At 42.9% G+C, this 17,926-nt stretch overlaps 1 protein-coding gene across 1 annotated transcript in view; it reads left to right on the top strand.

Annotated features, from left to right (window-relative positions):
• MIA2 (MIA SH3 domain ER export factor 2) overlaps positions 1–17,926 on the top strand; it is an 83,212-nt gene that overhangs the window by 52,720 nt on the left and 12,566 nt on the right. The window contains exons 11-22 of the mRNA XM_084842929.1: positions 193–264; positions 1,607–1,717; positions 2,547–2,618; positions 4,016–4,120; positions 5,556–5,678; positions 7,148–7,271; positions 8,422–8,468; positions 9,261–9,351; positions 10,714–10,852; positions 12,624–12,725; positions 15,726–15,786; positions 16,486–16,521. Of these exons, the coding sequence (XP_084699055.1) occupies positions 193–264; positions 1,607–1,717; positions 2,547–2,618; positions 4,016–4,120; positions 5,556–5,678; positions 7,148–7,271; positions 8,422–8,468; positions 9,261–9,351; positions 10,714–10,852; positions 12,624–12,725; positions 15,726–15,786; positions 16,486–16,521 (1,083 nt within the window). The remainder of the gene's footprint in view (positions 1–192; positions 265–1,606; positions 1,718–2,546; positions 2,619–4,015; positions 4,121–5,555; positions 5,679–7,147; positions 7,272–8,421; positions 8,469–9,260; positions 9,352–10,713; positions 10,853–12,623; positions 12,726–15,725; positions 15,787–16,485; positions 16,522–17,926) is intronic.

Genomic DNA, 17,926 nt, shown 5'->3' with positions numbered 1-17,926 from the left:
TGCTGTGCAGTTAGGAATTGAGACTCTGTCGTAACCCACTAATAATTTAAGCAGTCTGCTTAGCCTGGTTTAACCAGTCTGATCATTAAAAAAACTGAAATGGCAGGTGTTTTCACTAGTGGAACAATATGAGGAGTGCTGACATAGGTTTTCTTATTTCTTTTTGATCCTAAAATGGAGTTTTTGTTTCAGTATGAAGAGTTAGAAAATTCCCTGAAAGATGCCAGCCTTCGGCAAGGGTCAACCACTGCATCAGATGTCAAGGTAAAACCTGAATGGAAAAAAGTATTTGCATAATATTTACTTTTATGAAACAGGTTGTGCTTTATAGCCTCACCCGATGCATGTTTTTTGAGAAGACTCACTGTGTTCGGGGGTGGCGGCATTTAATACCAAATAAGTATGCATTGCATTGCAACCCTCAGTAGGTTTTAAATTGTTCTTTATAAACCAAACATTTACTAAACTCATTGCTCGTTGTTAAGGTCCTGTGATATATTCAGTAGTCAGGGCTGGCTCTCTCATGAGCCACGTGGTTCAGGCAGTGGATCAGGAAGGTCAGTGGATTGTGCGCCCACCATCTGCTGCTTGGAGGGGTGCCTGCCACATCCGCATTTCATCAGTTGGTTGTGGCTGCTGCTGCTGCTTCCACACCCACCTGCTGTGCAGCGCCACTACTTGCTGTTACGGCATTTGCTACATCAAGAAAGTGACTGGTGGGACTCTCTAGAGTGCCCACCTCATGCCTCACTCTGAGGGGTCTTTCCTCAAAACGATGCATTGTGGGTGACATGACCACAGGGATCCCTTGTGCTGTCGCCACTTTATCATGACAGTGGGAAGTACTGTTTTTAAGTCACTTTAAACAGTATTTGCTGCTATTGTGGCAAAGAACTGGAAGCGCGGGAGGTCTCAGTGGCTACCTCCTCCGCAATGCGTTGCCCTAACAAAGGACCACTCAGAGTGAGGCATGCGAGGGCAAAGCTGAGGGGGCAGTGGTCTTCCTGTTTCAGACAGATAGCTTCCACCAGCCTTGACAATAGTCAGGTTGCAATTTTACTGCCCAAATGTGGGATGTAGAATTGTGGTGATCACAGTTGTCGTTTATTGTTTTTAAATGAAGGTTTCAACCCTAGTCTGTGTAAATAAGCTTAATAAAATGTAGGAAATGTCTGGTGAAACTCCAAAAGAAATGGAGAAGGCCTGAGCAAATTGTATGAGTGTTCAGAAAGTGGGATGTCAGTACTCTGCATAGGCTATTCTATTTCAGCATGGTAGTAGAAGTAAAATCAGTTATTCAAAATGAAGCAGAGTATGCACACTTTAATTTGCATGATTTCTTCAGGTTGCAGAATTTGATTTTGGATATCTTTATCCTAGGCACTGGATTTTTTAGGCCATGTAATATGCAGTCTTGAGATGTAAATAATTTAAAAATTGATATAATGAATACATCCTAATGCAGCCTCATCTGTGGAGCTGCTCCTAATGCTTTTGTAGTACATAATTAAAATTAAAAGTGTTCTGTTAACTACTACTATGTTTTAGATTGCATTTTGTAGTTATATAAGTCCACAGGTTATTTTTCAAAACTTGGTTATTTCAGACAGCATATGAAGAATTGAGCAACTCAAACTCTGCACTCAAGAATGAAATAGAATGTTTAGAAAAAGAACTAAAAGAAGAGAAGTCTAAACGATCAGAACAGGATAACTTGGTATGTCTTTTATTTAAAGCAGTTGTTCTCAGGCAGAAGGTATGACAGTATAATTTCTGTAATACATTAAGGTTAGTGTTCTGTCCTCGATCTTGCTCTCTTTTTAAAAAGCAGATAACAGGTTATAGGGAGACATTTTTCTTGCTCTCTCATAATTGGTTGGTGGTTAAGATGAATGTGCAAGAGTAATGAATCTTTCAGTATGAAAAGGCTAATGACGTTGTGGGTTTACTTGACCAGCATACATAGAATCTTTTCATAGTGAACATCTGTCTTTTGAAGGCAGTAGAGCCAAATGATTTTCAGAGGTTACTTGATCAAGCCTTTAAAGCATATTTTAGAATAGCTACAATTTTAAAGGTATCTCCAATATTCTAAAGATGGTACTCACCCCTCCTGACAAATTGGCTCACAAAATATTTTATTAGTCTGCCCACATGGCCATGTTGTACCTAGGTATCACAAGGTGGCTTGAACAGTGGGGTCTGGCCAGCTACATACTTGGAAGAAATTATTCCTTGTCCCAGGCAAATGGGTGAGTGGCTATCTGCAAAGCCAGTTTTGCTTTATTATAATATTTAAAGGAGTATAAAATAAGAGAATGCAAGAAGAAGTCAAGAGTGTGACTCTCCCTTTCATGCAACCTATATGTTGTCCTAACAATAATAATTGACAGTAAAATAATTTAAAAGATACCCTGCAAAGATGATTCTTTGAAAAATATTTAAATATATTTCACTACAATGTTAGTCTACAGTTATTTTGGTTAGGCAGTATCAACCACACTTAAGGGCGTGTTTATATAAAATTATTCTTACTATCTTTGTAGATGGTTGAAATACAGAGAAGAATGGAATCTTTAGAGAATGAAGCAAAATCTATCCAGTTGCAAGTAGCTGAAGTAAGCCAATATTTAGATATTGACGTAAATGTCTTAGCATCATAGTTTCAACATGCACTGTAGCAAAATCTTGGAACTTGTTATCAACATTTTTAATTGGTTTAGGCATGTCTGTTATGTCCTACTCAATGTAGACACATCTCTTTTGTGCTCAAATTAGATGTCCTTGATTGCCATTGAAGGTAGCTCTCTTGTTTTGACAGTAATTTGGCATTTTAGGAGAGTCCATAACTTCTTATTGATATTTTGATATATGATTCAGTACTGCAAATAATTCAGGGTAGGCCTTCTTCTGGTACATTCTCCAGAAATGCCTCTCTCTCTCATCCAAAGACGGGGAGATGCCTTAGCACTGCATCATGAAAATATAGTGCTGTGTTAAATCATCTTCTCTTGCTTGGACGGAAGAAAGTTTTGTGCACAGCCTTTTTACTGTAGTTCCATAGCTCTTCTAGAGGAAAAAGAAGAATGAGAGAGCCACATGGGCAGTGCTTTGGAGGCTGAGTGCAGTTCTTATTCCTGTAGCAGTGGGGGCTCACCTGGAGGTAACTTTTATTTGTCATAGGCCAGGTATGGACAACTTCTGGCCCTCCAGATGTTTTGGCCTACAACTCCCATCAGCCCTAGCCAGCATATCCAGTGGTGAGGGATGATGGGAGTTGTAGGCCAAAAGGTCTGGAGGGCCCCAAGTTGCTGAGTCCTGGCATAGGCGATCAGATGATTAGCTGATTATGAGCCAGTAGTACTGAATTTCCATGGCTGTTATTTAGACCTAGGTGCACGCTTAGGACTGCTGTTAACAGTTTGGCAGGTGGAGTTCTGTATGTAGATGAGGTACCTTCCGCAGTCATGTTTATCAGTGGACAAGCCCTGCTTGTTTAATTAAAAAAAAAAAATCAACATGTACAGATAAATTACTCAATTGCAGTTTGGTGGTCCAGTCCATCAAAGAGTTTCTTTGTACAGATCACATGCCTATAACCTATGCAGTTACTGCTGCTGAAGAAGGTAAATCTCCCATTCGGGATTGCATGCATTGATTCCCCAGATACACAGAGCTGCAAGTTGAGCAGAAGGCTATGCACCTGTTGCTATTCTTGCAGACTGTCACCTGTTTAGCAGGGGGAAGGTGGGCTCCATGACCACAGCTGTATTTTGTGGGTGGGTACATAAATGTATTACCAAGCAAGTATCACTCAACAATATAATTTTGCTGTATTGGGATTAGGGCTGTATTGTAACAAGGCTAATGCCTAAAGGCAATCAACAGTATCCTGAGAGAATAGGAGCACCAGCTAAAATAATAGATTGAAATAACCAAGAATGTATAAGTGGTTCTATATATCTTTGTATATAGTAACGATATAAGCAGCTTCACTATGTTCCATTTCACTTAGGCCAAGACTACATTAAAAGTATATGAGATTAACAGACAGAGACTGAAGACGTCTGTGCAAGATGCACTAGAGGAAAACAGCCATCTTCATGAAAGTGAAAAACAGGTATGTTCTTTCCATGGTGTAACTTTGTAGAGTGATTTAAAAAAATAAGGGTCTTAGCTATAAATAATTTATATGATTTTGAATTCTTTTAATGCAGTGGTGCTCCTGTTTAAACTATTAGATAGCATAATGAAAATCAGAGGCACAGCATGCTGAAGCTGTTCAGCTTTGTGACCATGGGACAAATCCGTTCAACACTTAATCCTCTATGGCAGAGTTGGGCAACCTGCAGCCCTTGGCCTAATTTCACGTGGTCCTCAGCTTAATTTCAAAAGCTCTCTCCAAGTGATCAGTACAGAACTCTGATAAGAATGATCTGTCCCTCACTCAGCAGTCTGTTGGGCAGGGAGGAAGGGAGAGAGAAAAAGAGGTGGCAGAAAAAGAAAAGGAGTGGCACTGCTCAGCTTTGGCCTTCCCCATCACCAGCATGCAGCCCCCAACAGATTATCCCTGAGGGAATGTGGTCCTCAACAGAATAAAAAAGTTCCCCACTACGCTCTGTAGGCAACCTGATGCTCCAACCTTCATGGAATAGCAGTGGGATTTTCTTATTCCCAGCATGACTGCTTTTCCTGTATCAATGTTAATTGTATTTTATTAGTACTTTGTCTTAGGCCCTTCGGTTGCTTATTTGCTGTCAGCAGCAGTTGGACATGTTTGTCTTTGTTGGTTCTTTGTCCTTCAGATTTCTTCTTTTTTTTCCTGTCTGTCTTCCCTACAGAGGTTTTTCTAAACTGACATGTCTGGGACCAGGCCAGGATAATATCCCTGAGTGACTTGCTCAGCTTTTAATAATTGTCTCACTAGTTGGGACCCCCTTCATAGTTACAGCTTTCGGGTGATTAATCATAGGCTGGACTATATCCTGCTAACATGTAGGCTGTACTTCTTGCCACCAGTCAGTTTTTTTGCTCTAAATTACTAACTTTATATTGCCCCGAATAGTCTGTTCCCGGCTTTTTTTAAAAGTTCAGTATACTTTGTTTGAAATGCCATGTGTAACAAGTTTGTGTAGAGGAGCTTCAACAGTTAGAAGGAAAAACATACAGTGACACTGTTTGCACGTAACAGCTAGCCATTATTTGTTGTTGGGTTGAAACTCTGGGTTGTTTCTCCCTCAACAAACCAGAATGTCGGGCTGGCGAGCTGGAAAGCAAGTGGAAATGGTGGGCATGCAGGAGGCAGCTCACTCGCTTGCTCCAGTGTGGCCATGGCTAACTATGGGTTGTTTAGCCCATAGTTAGCCATTACGTGCAAACTGAGTCAGTATATCAGTAAAATGTTAAATGGTTGAGTCTGTCAGGTTTTGCTGTATCATTGACCCAGTGTTAAGAAACTTAGGGTAAAGTTCAGATCTTTTAGAGTTAAATATTGTTTAAGTGTAATAAATCTTTGTTATAGATTAAGTATTGATCTGGCAAACTTTTACTTTCAGCTCTTGCAAGAAGCTGAAGGATGGGATGAACGTTTTAGTGAACTAAATGAACAAACAAAAATGTTTGAATCCTCTAAAGCAGATATGGAGGAAGCTCTTAAAAACAAGGGAAGTCAAGTCAAGGTAAAAGTCCTGTGATTTAGTAATGAGTTGTGTAGTGCAGTAAAAGTGGAAAGAGGCTATTCAGGTTGGTGTAACTTCTTCCAGTAGTTCATTCTGAGTGACAGCCAAAGTTGCATGAGTGGACATCCTCTCCTTCCTCTGTACCTCCTGCATGTCCCCCAAATCTGCTCTGGAGGGTGCCCTAACCCTCAGGAGCAGACTTAGGGGGCAGCAGAGGGAAAGGGAATCAGTTCCACCAATAGTGTCTCTTCTGCTGGTGTATGGACAGCATTGGATTTTACTCTGTTATCTGTGTACTAATAAAGAATTGCCAGGTTCTGTGTGATGTATTATTAAAGTGCTTAGCAGTGTTAAAATCAATAGCTGGGGCAATATTTGCTGTCATGGTTCACAAATGGCCAAAGGTTCCCCGCTATGGCTGACAGAATTGCTGTGGCTCTCGCTTTGCTTAGTTCAGATAGGTATATGTGCATTCAGTGCATGTCCAGTATGACTTGGGACACAGTAAACAAAATTATCTTCATTGTTATATAGCCACGCATGTGCACCATGAAGAGGGGGCTACAGAACATTTAAAAATGGCAGGGAGGGTTCCTGAATTCTGGGAAGGGGGTGCTGGGTGTGCTCCTTTTTCCTCTTAGTTGTGTGCCCAATTCCTGCCACCCAGCATCCACAGCTCACACTGCTCTCTTTGGGGATCTTTGGAAAGATTTTGATGTCTCCCACAGGGACTGATGAAACGTCCTGACACTGTGTTTGCCTTGTAGCTTCATTGATTCCTAAGGAAGCCACCTGTGCCAAGTCCAAAGCTCTGAAAAGGAGTATGGCAGGCTTGGCAAGAAGCTGGGGTCTTTTTAATCAGCTGAGCAGCGGGGCTCCCTGCTTAAACTTGGTGGAGTCTTCACTTTTCCCCTTTTAAAACATTGCATAGCGTAAATGACTTACTTACGAGGAGATTAAAATTCCTGGCAAACAATTAGGGCTGAGAAATGTCATTGATTTCTTAAGGAATCTATTAGCACCCCCTTCCAAGGTTCTCAAATCCATACATTCTCAAGTTTATACATGTTCCAGCAAGTTTTAGTGGAGGTGAAAGTGTCTTTTTCAGAGATCAAGGAAGCTACTGTTCAAATACATATTCAGACCGCTGAAAAATATGCCTGCAGTTATATTGGGGTTCTGCTTGAATGAATGAAAAATGGCTGATCTAGGTGTGCTATGAGTTCTGCAAATCCACATTTTCTGACTTCGCAAGAGGTCTAACTACCACAATAGTGTGTGCAATTCTAAAAAGTTTTTTCACTCGGGGAAGTTGTTCATATGGAGCAGGCAACATTCCTGTAAAATGATATGAATATAGATTTGAATGTTAAGTAGGTTAATTTGATATATTAAATGAATAAAATCTCAATTTTTTGTGTGTGGAGAGAAAAGGTTCATTCCTGGTTTGTTTTTTAAATATTGTACAGTCATTGACTGAGTGCTTGTTGAAGATGAAAGACTGGAGCTGTGCAGTAGGGGAGAACGCTGCTGCTGAGAACAACCACTGGGATAATGATATCAAGAGTGAGACAGAAAATGGGGAGCATTTAGGTAAATGGTTTCTCTCCTATGTAAGGGGGGGGGGGGAAGGACAGATAATTTTATTTTCAAATTCCAGAAGCGTAGCCTGCTTTCATTGTAACCATGTCTTTACCAACAAAGAGGAACCAAAAACAAGTGTGTGGCAGCCTTCCGCAATCTAGTACCCTCCAGGTGCTTTGGACTTCAACTCCCATTAGCTCTAGCCAATCTGGTCAGTGGTCAGGGCTGATGGGAGTTGTCTAAAAGGTCTGGAGGGCACCAACCTGGGAAAGGCTGGTTTGTGGAATGAGCATTTGGAAACAGCAGCCTATTTCATTCAGTGCATAAAGTGGATTTTCACCAGAGCTTTAACTTGATGTATGCTGGATTTCTCAATTAGACATGGTACTAAGATTGGTTGAAAATGGATGTTCTCAGGTCTCCCATTTAGAAACAACAAACCCAAGTCTTTGTATCCTTCGCTTCCTCTCGGCTGCATACCTTATCAAAATACAAACTGTTCCTTCTGAGAATCCTCCTAGCCTGAGGATAAGAAGCCCACCCAAAAGATCAGGGCCATTAATCCTGAGGAGTATGTCTGTTGTATTGAACTGATTAAGGGAGCAATCCTATGTAGAGAGGCAGCTGCCTCTGAAGTTGGAGGCGACTGCCTATCCAATGCATGGTGGGAGGGGTGCGGAGGGGATCATCTCCTCCGCACTCTAGCTGCCCTGCATTTGTGGCTAGACGGCCATTTTCAGCTGTCTAGCCATGGGCCATCGGAGCAGGGAGGGGTTGCTGGGGGGGCGGACAATGCATAGGAAGCGTGTACCGGCACTTACGCACTCCCTTCCCCTTGGACCGCTCCCTTTGGACCGCTCCTATGAGGTGGCGGGGAGGCAATTCCCAGAAACCAACCAATCCTATGGCCATCTAGCCACTGACTAGTAGCCATAGGATTGCGCCCTAAGCATATCAAACGTGTTTCCGAATGCTACTGCTCTTCTGAAGCTTAGTCAGATGAATAATGTCCCTATCTTCACACCTCTACTTCTTAAAAAAAAGAAACAATTTGGGGGGTGTGTGCAAAAGGATTCTTTAGTATTCAAAGTGATAAATGTCTTTTATAAAATCCAGAATGTTTTTTCTGTGATTGGCTGTTTTTTCTTCCCTCAAACAGATGATGAGGAAAAACGAACTGTAAGGAAGCTGATTTATGCTGCAAAGGTAGCTAATGTAGTAATATTGTGATGTTAAAAATTATAAAACCTGTAGTGAAGATAAGCAGAAGAGAACGGTCAGGGTATGCAGTCTTAATCGTGTGCATATCTTATTGCAATGACAGAAGTTATAAGAACATATTAGCAATTTGTACATTTTGTTAGTCACCTTGGAAATGTTTTACATTGAAGTGCAGGGTATAAGGTTCATAAAATAAATATTTTTAACATAATTAACTTTGTTGTATAGGCCACTTTTCAAAAGTTATGAGTTGGATCCAGAGTAGCCCTTCTGCGAATGGAAAGACTCCTTCCATTCATGGAAGGGACTGAGATCTAGCAGAGGTTCTGACTGGGAGGAAGGGAGAGGTGATTTTCACCTATTTCCTCCCCTTCCCACATGCCACCTCAGAACTGTTCTGGAGGGTCCTCAACTCTGAGGAGCAACTTTTCAGGGGGTTGTTGGGGGGAAGGAGGAATTGCCAAAAATGACCTCCCCGCTCTTCCTCCAACATGAACATCCCTGCTAAAATTTTGCTCACAGGAACTCCTGATCTAAGCCAGTGAATTTCTAATGATGTGTGTGTCTACTAGGAAAAAAAAAAAAGCCTGAGTGGAGTCCTTCTCACATTTAAGTATAGAATGCTGCCTGGCTTTGCCTTGGCATTAATTAGTTACTGTTGCAGTCAGAAAATGACCCAGAAGTAAATGGTAATGTATGTTCGCACATCTACATTACATTAGTAGTCTCTCCTTCAATTGCAATCATAAATTATTTATCTTTTTTTCTTTAATATAGCTAAATGCTTGTCTAAAATCCTTGGAAACAGAAAGAAATCAAATATATTCAAAACTAACTGATGAAAACAAAGCAAAAGAAGAGCTTGCAGGTAATCACAGATCATAGATTTAAAATGTTTTAAGAAAATGAATAAGGAAAGCTACATAGACTGTTTTTATTCATTGAGATTTTAGGAAAATATACACTATCTTGGCTTCATTCATTTGATAGGAAATCTATTAAAGGAGCTAGTATTATTCACTGGAGTGAGATGTCTTGAGAAAGTTGTTAGCTCACATAGGAACAAAGAATCTGAATTTTTACATCTGAGCTGGATGAATTTATTAAATCAATATCCTTCATTAATTTAACCCAAGTACCTCAGGAATGTGTTTTCTGGGCCAGTATCCAGTGTTGCCCATGTGCTAGCTGGACTCACTGCTAGTTTATCAGGAAGCTAGCAGATCCTGTAGTGACTGAAAATGAGAGAAATGCTCTTTTCCAAAATGGGGCAGGTCAGTGGAGCTTCCAGAAGGGAGCTCTGCTGACCTGTCCCATTGCAGAAATTAAGAGTTTCAGTGATTAGTGTTGGAAGCACTATTTCCTGTTGGGCAAGAGGAGAGTCTGCTAGTTCAACAGAAACGGTGAGAGTGCAGTGGCAACATTAAATAGTGTCCTCTGTCTCCTAAACCATGATTTGTGCTAATTACAGTTTGGTGTGATGTCCAAATTTATAACTCATGATTATGCTGTCATTCCACCTCCAGAGGATGAGGCCCCATGGAAATGGGACTGAGTTCGTGAACACTGAAGCATTAAAGCAGGTGTTTGGATTTTTCCATCTATTCTGTCTCCCCACCCCACCCCAAAAACCAAAAACAGGGATAATAAAAAGTGCTTGAATTTTGTTGGTGGTCATTTCTGCGTAGGAAACAGAAGATTAAAAAAAAACCTGGATGTGCATGCATTGTCATAGCCATTGTCCTTATGGATTGATATGTTGAGCGTGTTAGTTGGAATACCCTTGCTGCTGTTTCGTGTGGCATCAGTCTTAAAAATGACAAGTCTGTGTCACCGTGATAAAGCTGGTGTGTGTTTCTTTCCTTCTGCCCCCCCCCTCCCCCCCGGTAGCTCAAACATATTGCGTCTATGAGAGAGACAAAAGCAAAATTTGGTCTACACATCTGTGTGGGTAGTAAGCATTTTATTTATCATCTTTGTGGGATTTCCAAGGATTTTTCAGTTATTAATATACAAACAAATGAGTTTAGTAAATAAAACACAAAAAACAAAAAGCTCTCTGGAGTCATGGTACAGGAACATCATTGGTTTTTTAAGTTTACTGTGAACATTTTCAGAAATCTGTTTTCACCATTAGAATAAGATACTATGTTCACTTTTCAACATGACTTTCTTCATTGTATGGCTTTAAAGTATCAGTTACTTGTAATTCACTCTCTAATTGTGACAGAACGCATTGAAAATCTGCAAAAGGAGCATGTCGTGTTGCAATCGGAAAATACAAACTTTGAAAGTGAAGTTCAAAAGCTTCAGCAAAAGCTTAAAGTCATGACAGAGCTATACCAGGAAAATGAAATGAACCTTCACAGGTATTTGTAATAGTGGACTAATTGTTTAATGAATGTTATTTTCCGTTGGGCTGGTTCGTATGTCATGATAAACCACTGTGGATTAATACACCTGCGGGGCTCTGGGATGTGCATTGGCCACCATTGTGAATACGCAACCTGTGGTGGTGGGGAGGGGGTGCTGCAAGCCATAATTGAATCTTTCTGTTTAGTCATTACTGTTTAGACATTAAGTTATATGTAGCTTGGGTCTGCCAGATTACTTCACTACTTGTGTTGGTACTGGGACCTTACTACCAAATCTTCCTGTTATTTTCCCATAAGATATTTCCAAGAGAGAGATAATATACATTTTCAAATGTTTACTTCCTATAATTTATATTTGGTTTCTTGAAAATCGTTTTAGTATGAAATAGCATCCATTCTCAAAATAAATAAATCTGGTGGCTAAAGGATTGAACTTGGGCCTGGTAGTTCTGTAACCAAATTGTAGCTGAGCTTGAACATACTGATCCAGTTTGCACGTCAAAAACAGCCCACTGGGCCAGTTCACACATAATGACAGCCCATGGGCTAAATAGCCCATGGGCCTTCAGAGACGAGCAAGAGAGAGCAGACACTTTTAACCTGCAGACCATGGGTTAGCCACGGGGTTGTTTAGCCTCGAACAACCCAGTGTTCTGGGTTCACACATCACGCTCAACAGCCTATGAACTGGCTGATCGTAGGTTGTTGAATGAAAGCAGAAGTGGTGGCTATGCAGGAGGTAGTGCACTTGCTCTCTTCCACTTGTACACGATAGCCCATGCATTGTTTAAACCATGGGCTGTCGTTACGTGCAAAACAGATCACTGTTTAACTCTGCATTGTTACAGTGAAGTGGGAGCAAGAGAGTGTACTGACACTTGACTGCTCCCACCAAGTTAAACTATGCAGGGACACTCTATCCCTGGACTGGTTTCCTGATTTTTGAAGCTAGAATTGGAAGTTGTTGGGGGAAGAACAACCTAGACATGTTTGTTCTCGGGTTTCAAGTCTGGGTTGTTTTTCCCCTAACAACCTCCAATTCTGAGTTCAGACGTCACAAAAACAACCCAGTGACACTGTGTCTTTGGGTTGTTTAACACAGTGGGAGCCATCAGTCAGGAGCCAGCTCACTCGTTCCTCCTTGTTAATGGCTACCCATAGCTTGTTTAAACTGGATAGCTATGACATGTGAACTGGGCCACCGTGTGGCCTTGAGTGAATAACCTTGATCCACAGGTCTTTGTAATCAGCAGTTATCTGTATGCATACGCCCCCCTCCCCACAGATGGCTTGTGCAGTCAAGTTCCTATAGTGCCAGTTGCTTCTTGGATGCAAGGAGAGCAAGTGATGGTTGCTCTGGATTCAGTCCCGGTCACCATTGTTAGTGAATGTGTATATAAACCTGTGCCAGCAAAGTTCTTCACAAATAAACTATTTTTCAGAGTCATTATTTGAGTAATGCATTCTTCAAGGAAGGTATTCCACAAGTTCTTTACAGCCCTGTCTTATACCTGTTTACTCAGAAGCGCCACTGAGTTTAGTGGGGCTGGCTCCCAAATAAGGTGGACAGGATTTAATGCATGGATGTTAATGGTTGCTCGCTCTGTATGCAGTTAATGATCAGACTATATGAATAAATATAAAATATTACAAATGTCAGTGTTGGTTTTGTAAAAATACCTTTAGGTTTTTCTGATGATGGTTTCTTTAAGAAAACTGGAAAGCGATTGATTTGTGGCTAATAAAAGGCTTTTTTTTAAAAAAGGAAGTTAACTGTCGAAGAAAAAGAGCGTTTGCAGAAAGAAGAAAAGCTTTCCAAAGTTGATGAGAAGATTAACCATGCTGCTGAAGAACTGAATGCGTATCGGTAATGGTGATAAATGTTGGCAATTTCCTCTATTGAATCCAGGAAATTCAACAGAGGATTATGCTGAACAACTTGAAACTTGTGAGAAATCGCAGAGGATGGGATAAAGAGTACTTGGCGCGTATCCCCAATCAGCAAGCCAGTGTAGCCCCAACTGAAGCCCCTTTCAGTAGTGTTATGAGAGGGGTAGGGGATACTCACCCAAGGAGCAATGACATTGCCCAGTAAATTTTTTATTTATTTTATTTATTTATTATTAAATTTATTAATCGCCCATCTGGCTGGTCACCCAGCCACTCTGGGCGATGTACAACATACAATAAAACAGTTTAAAACAATAAAATTCAACAATAAAAACATTTTCTAAAATACCCTAACCCACCCCAAATGCCTGCCTGAACAACCACGTTTTTAATGCACGATGGAAGCTCATTAAAGAGGGGGCATGACGGAGTTCCCTAGGGAGGGAGTTCCACAGAGTGGGGGCCACCACAGAAAAGGCCCTCTCCCTCGTCCCCACCAGTCTAGCTGTCCTGGCTGATAGGGCAGAGAGAAGGCCATCCGAGGCTGATCTTGTTAAGCGGCCTGTCTGGTGCTGCTGGAGGCGCTCCTTAAGATAGGCTGGGCCGGAACCATATAGGGTTTTAAAGGTCAAAACCAACACCTTGAATTTGGCCCGGAAAACAACTGGTAACCAGTGCAACTCCTTCAGCACTGGAGTGATGTGATCTCGCCGGCGGCTGCCTTTAATCAGGCGAGCCGCCGCGTTCTGTACCAGCTGCAGCTTCCGAACCGTCTTCAAGGGTAACCCCACGTAGAGCGCATTACAGTAGTCTAAACGAGAGGAGACCAGGGCATGTACTACCGATGGGAGCAGATGGTCAGGAAGGAAGGGGCGCAGCCGCCGTATCAGATGGAGTTGATTCAGCGCTGTCCGGCTCACAGCTGACACCTGAGCCTCCATGGACAGCTGGGAGTCCAAAGTGACCCCCAGGCTGCGGACCTGGTCTTTCAAGGGTAGCCGTACCCCATTCAACACCAGGTCAACATCCCCCAGCCTCCTCTTGTCTCCCACCAAATGTACCTCGGTCTTGTCAGGGTTCAGCTTCAGCCTATTCCTCCCCATCCAGCCACTCACGGTCTCCAGACATTTGGACAGGGATTCTACGGCCAACCTTGGTGAAGATTTGAATGAGAGGTAGAGCTGCGTGTCATCCGCATATTGATGACACCGCACCCCAGACCTCCTGATGATAGCCCCCAGTGGCTTCACATAGATGTTAAATAGCATCGGGGAGAGGATGGAACCCTGTGGCACCCCACAAGTGAGTGGCCACGGGTCTGAAACCTCCTCTCCCAGTGCTACCCTCTGGTACCTGCCGGAGAGGAAGGACTGGAACCACCGCAGTACGGTGTCCCCAATGCCCAACCCCTCCAGGCGGTCTAGGAGGATACCGTGGTCAACGGTATCAAAAGCCACTGAGAGGTCGAGAAGAACAAGGAAGGAGCATTCACCCCTATCCAGAGCCCTCCTCATATCATCTACCAAGGCGACCAAGGCCGTTTCTGTCCCATGCTCAAGCCTGAAGCCCAACTGAAATGGGTCTAGATAATCAGTTTCTTCCAAGTGTGCCTTCAACTGCACCGCCACCACCCGCTCAATCACCTTGCCCAAAAATGGCAGATTTGAGACTGGGCGAAAGTTGTTCAGAACTTGAGGATCCAAGGAGGGCTTCTTTAAGAGCGGTCTTATCACTGCCTCCTTGAGGGCTGATGGCATCACTCCCTCCTCAAGGGAGGCGTTCACCACTGCCCTGATCCCCTCACCCAGTCTCTCTCTGCAGCCCATAATGAGCCAAGATGGGCAAGGATCAAGTAAGCAGGTGGTCGGCCGTACCGATGAAAGCACCTTGTCCACTTCATCAGAAGGAAGAAGCTGGAACCGATCCCACAAAACCGGTTTGCCACAGGCCGCCTCTTGCTCACTAACTGTATCCACAGCGTGCAGAGTAACACACCTAATCTGATCAATTTTATCTGCAAAGTGCCTTGCCAAGGCCTCACAGGAGGCCTTAGAATGCTCCAGTAGTTCCGGAGCCACAGGACCAACCAGGCTCCGGACCACTTGGAACAGCCTCCTGGAACAGCACTCTGCAGACGTGATAGAGGCAGCATAATATTCCTTTTTTGCTGCCTTCACCGCCACGTGATAGGCTGAAGATACAGCTCTAGCCCGTGTCTGATCGTCATTGTAAACAAAGTGGTTTGGATCCAAAGGTTTCTTGTGTAAGTGGTAAGGCACTTCTGCTCATGCACAGCAGCCTCCCCATCCCCAAATTCTGGTGATTTTTCCTCATCCTGCTGCAGCCCCTTGTGTCACATCACACGCCATTCTAATGAGTCCCTCAACCCTAAGGAGCAGCTGGGGGGTGTGTGCAAGGAGCTGCGGTTGGGAGGAGGAGCCAGTAAAGCCCTGAGATGTGGATGGAGTTCCACTCAGACTTCTCTGACCCCAGAACCTCCCCTGAGAAGCAGGGAAGCTTAGCATCTTGTGGGTTTTGACTGTCTGCAGATAGGCTGGGTATGTTGTCCCCTTTTGAATGTGCTAGATACTAGAGTGTCCCTTCTCCCTCGGTGAGGAGGCATCCTGAGATGGGTCGTTACTCTCACTTGCTCCACAGGCAGGGGTAGGTCAGTCAAAGCAGCCTCTTAAGCTTTCATTGAAGGAGACCCCATCCAGTTCCAGTCCTGTCTCATCACAGCAATAGGGTTTTGAAGGCAGGCTCACAAATAGAAAGGGATTGCAGGAGACAGGTTTTAATCCACATCAGTTGATCCCTCATATGTCTGGTGTGCTCTGCCTTCTACTTCAGTAAGCCTTGATATTAAATTAGATTATTTAGAAAATTAACTGACTTACTGTTGAAGTTGCTTGATAATCCTTGGTGATAATACCTGTTTGTGCAAAATTATCCTCAATGTGTAATAATTCCATTACAGACAGCGGGCTAAAGATCTAGAAAAAGAACTGGAAAGAACTGTTCGCTCTTACCAGAATCAGGTATATAGATATATAGATATATATTGTTTTCTTAATTGGTACTTCATGTACCATGGGATGTTACACTTGATTTGCAACTTTGGAAAAGTTGCCAGTTTGAAATTACGCTGCTGTACTGTGTAGACTCCTGGTGATTTTGGTTGGATTTACTTCAAAGTATGCACGCTTACGTATTATAGGCAATCTGGAGTGTGTATTCAGTCTGTTTCAGTGGTGTGAATTGCTGGGAAAGAAAAAGCCTTGTGTGCTGTTATTTAACTCAGCAAAGAAGAATAGAGATAAGGGCAGGGTGAAGAAACAAACAGCAAAAATATGGTGGGGGAGTGAGAGAGAAGTAGGAACATTATGGGACACAAGGGAAAAAGGGGGCAACGTGGAATGCAGAGACCCATGGGGTGAGGGAAAAGAAAAAAAGTGGGGGGTAACAGATGGAGGTTTATACAGTGGGGTGCAGTAGAGGTAGGGCTATGGAGTGGAAACACAGGGAGATTAACAGAAAGACGTACAGAGACAAGAGTGAAATGGCCCTGGGATTTTTTTAAATGCAGGGTGGGATATAAATGGAAATAATAAATAAATAATGTGACACTTTTCACATTTAACATACCAGTGTGACCCTCTTGAGTTTAAAAAATATTCATGTCCATCAGATTGACTTGATTCTGTGTCCCTGAACTAATGAGTAGTTCTCTCTAATAGATCATGTCACATGAGAAGAAAGCTCATGATAATTGGGTAAGTTGCAAACACTAAAACTCTTCTATCAGTCTGAAACGTATAATGTTTACTACTGTAAGCTGCGCTCAAGAGGGGAAAGTGCACATCTGTGTGAGCAGTATCTGGATTTTTCTGACGTGTACTGCACCTGTCCCAAAACAGCTCTCGAACCATTTCTTTAAACTCCATGTTTAGCTCTTATGCCAAAGGAACTGAGAAGTGGTTTTGAAATCAGGCTGTGGAAGCTGCTGCAAATTCAAGTGTGCACATGGATGCTGCTGACCTCTCTAGATGGTGATCTTAATCGTTTGCCAAAGCCATTAGAGATTGCTTTATTTACAGAAACACTTCTAACTTGCTGTTTTCAAAGAAGCATATCTCAATTTCTTTCATCTGATAAAACTCTCTGTAAAAGTCTGGTGCTTTTGCTGTACTGTACTTGGGTAGCAGGGCTTAGGATTGGCTGCAGGGCTCTATGTACTATTCAGTGGCGCTTCAGAAGGAACTCTTCCAGGACAGAGCGAGACTGGAGATTGGAATAAGGCTTCCTGCAGCCCTTAGTGCAAAACAGTTGGAGAGCCAGTGTGGTGTAGTGGCAAGAGTGTTGGACTAGGAGCTGGAAGATCCGGGTTCTAGTCCCCACTCGGCCATGGAATCTCAGTGGGTGACTTTGGGCCAGTCACAGAATCTCAGCCCAACCCATCTCACAGGGTTGTTGTTGTGAGGATAAAATGGAGAGGAGGAGGATAATGTAAGCCGCCTTGAGTTCCTTGCAAGAGGAAAAAAGGCGGGGTATAAATGCAATAAATAAAAATAAAATAAATAAAACTGTAGGGCTGTAAGATTGGTCCTATTAATTTAGTGCCAGTACAAATTTTCCCAGACCAGAAAAGGTATATCTAGACAACTCTACCTCAAAACTTCATCACACAGCGCATAGTTAAACTATAGAATTCGCTACCACAAGATGTAGTGATGGCCACCAATTTGGATGGCTTTAAAAGGGGTTTGGACAAATACATGGAGGAGAAGGCTATCAGTGGCTACCAGTCCTGATGGCTATATGCTACCTCCAGTTTCAGAGGCAGTATGCCTATGTACACTAGTTGCTGGGGAACATGGGCAGGAGGGTGCTGTTGCACTCATGTTCTGCTTGTGGATTTCCCATAGGCAGGTGGTTGGCCACTGTGTGAACAGAATGCTGGACTAGATGGTCTGATCCCACCCGGCCCTTATGCTCTTAGAAGAGTTGAGGCTTATGGCAGGAGGCAGGCTCAAAATCAGTATGTGCCCATAGATTCTGTGCAGCACCCTTGCCGAACCTCGCCCCTTCCAGATGTGTTGGACTGCAACTGCCATTATTCCCGGCCAACACGGCCACTGGCCATGCTGACTGGAAATTATGGGAGTTGCCGTGTAACTC

Source organism: Heloderma suspectum, chromosome 1 (assembly GCF_057233095.1).
Source record: "Heloderma suspectum isolate Gila_16-S chromosome 1, 16-S_ref, whole genome shotgun sequence".
Taxonomy (NCBI): Eukaryota; Metazoa; Chordata; class Lepidosauria; order Squamata; family Helodermatidae; genus Heloderma; species Heloderma suspectum.
The sequence above is the reverse complement of the archived record's forward strand: the minus strand, read 5'-3'. Positions and strand labels throughout refer to the sequence as shown.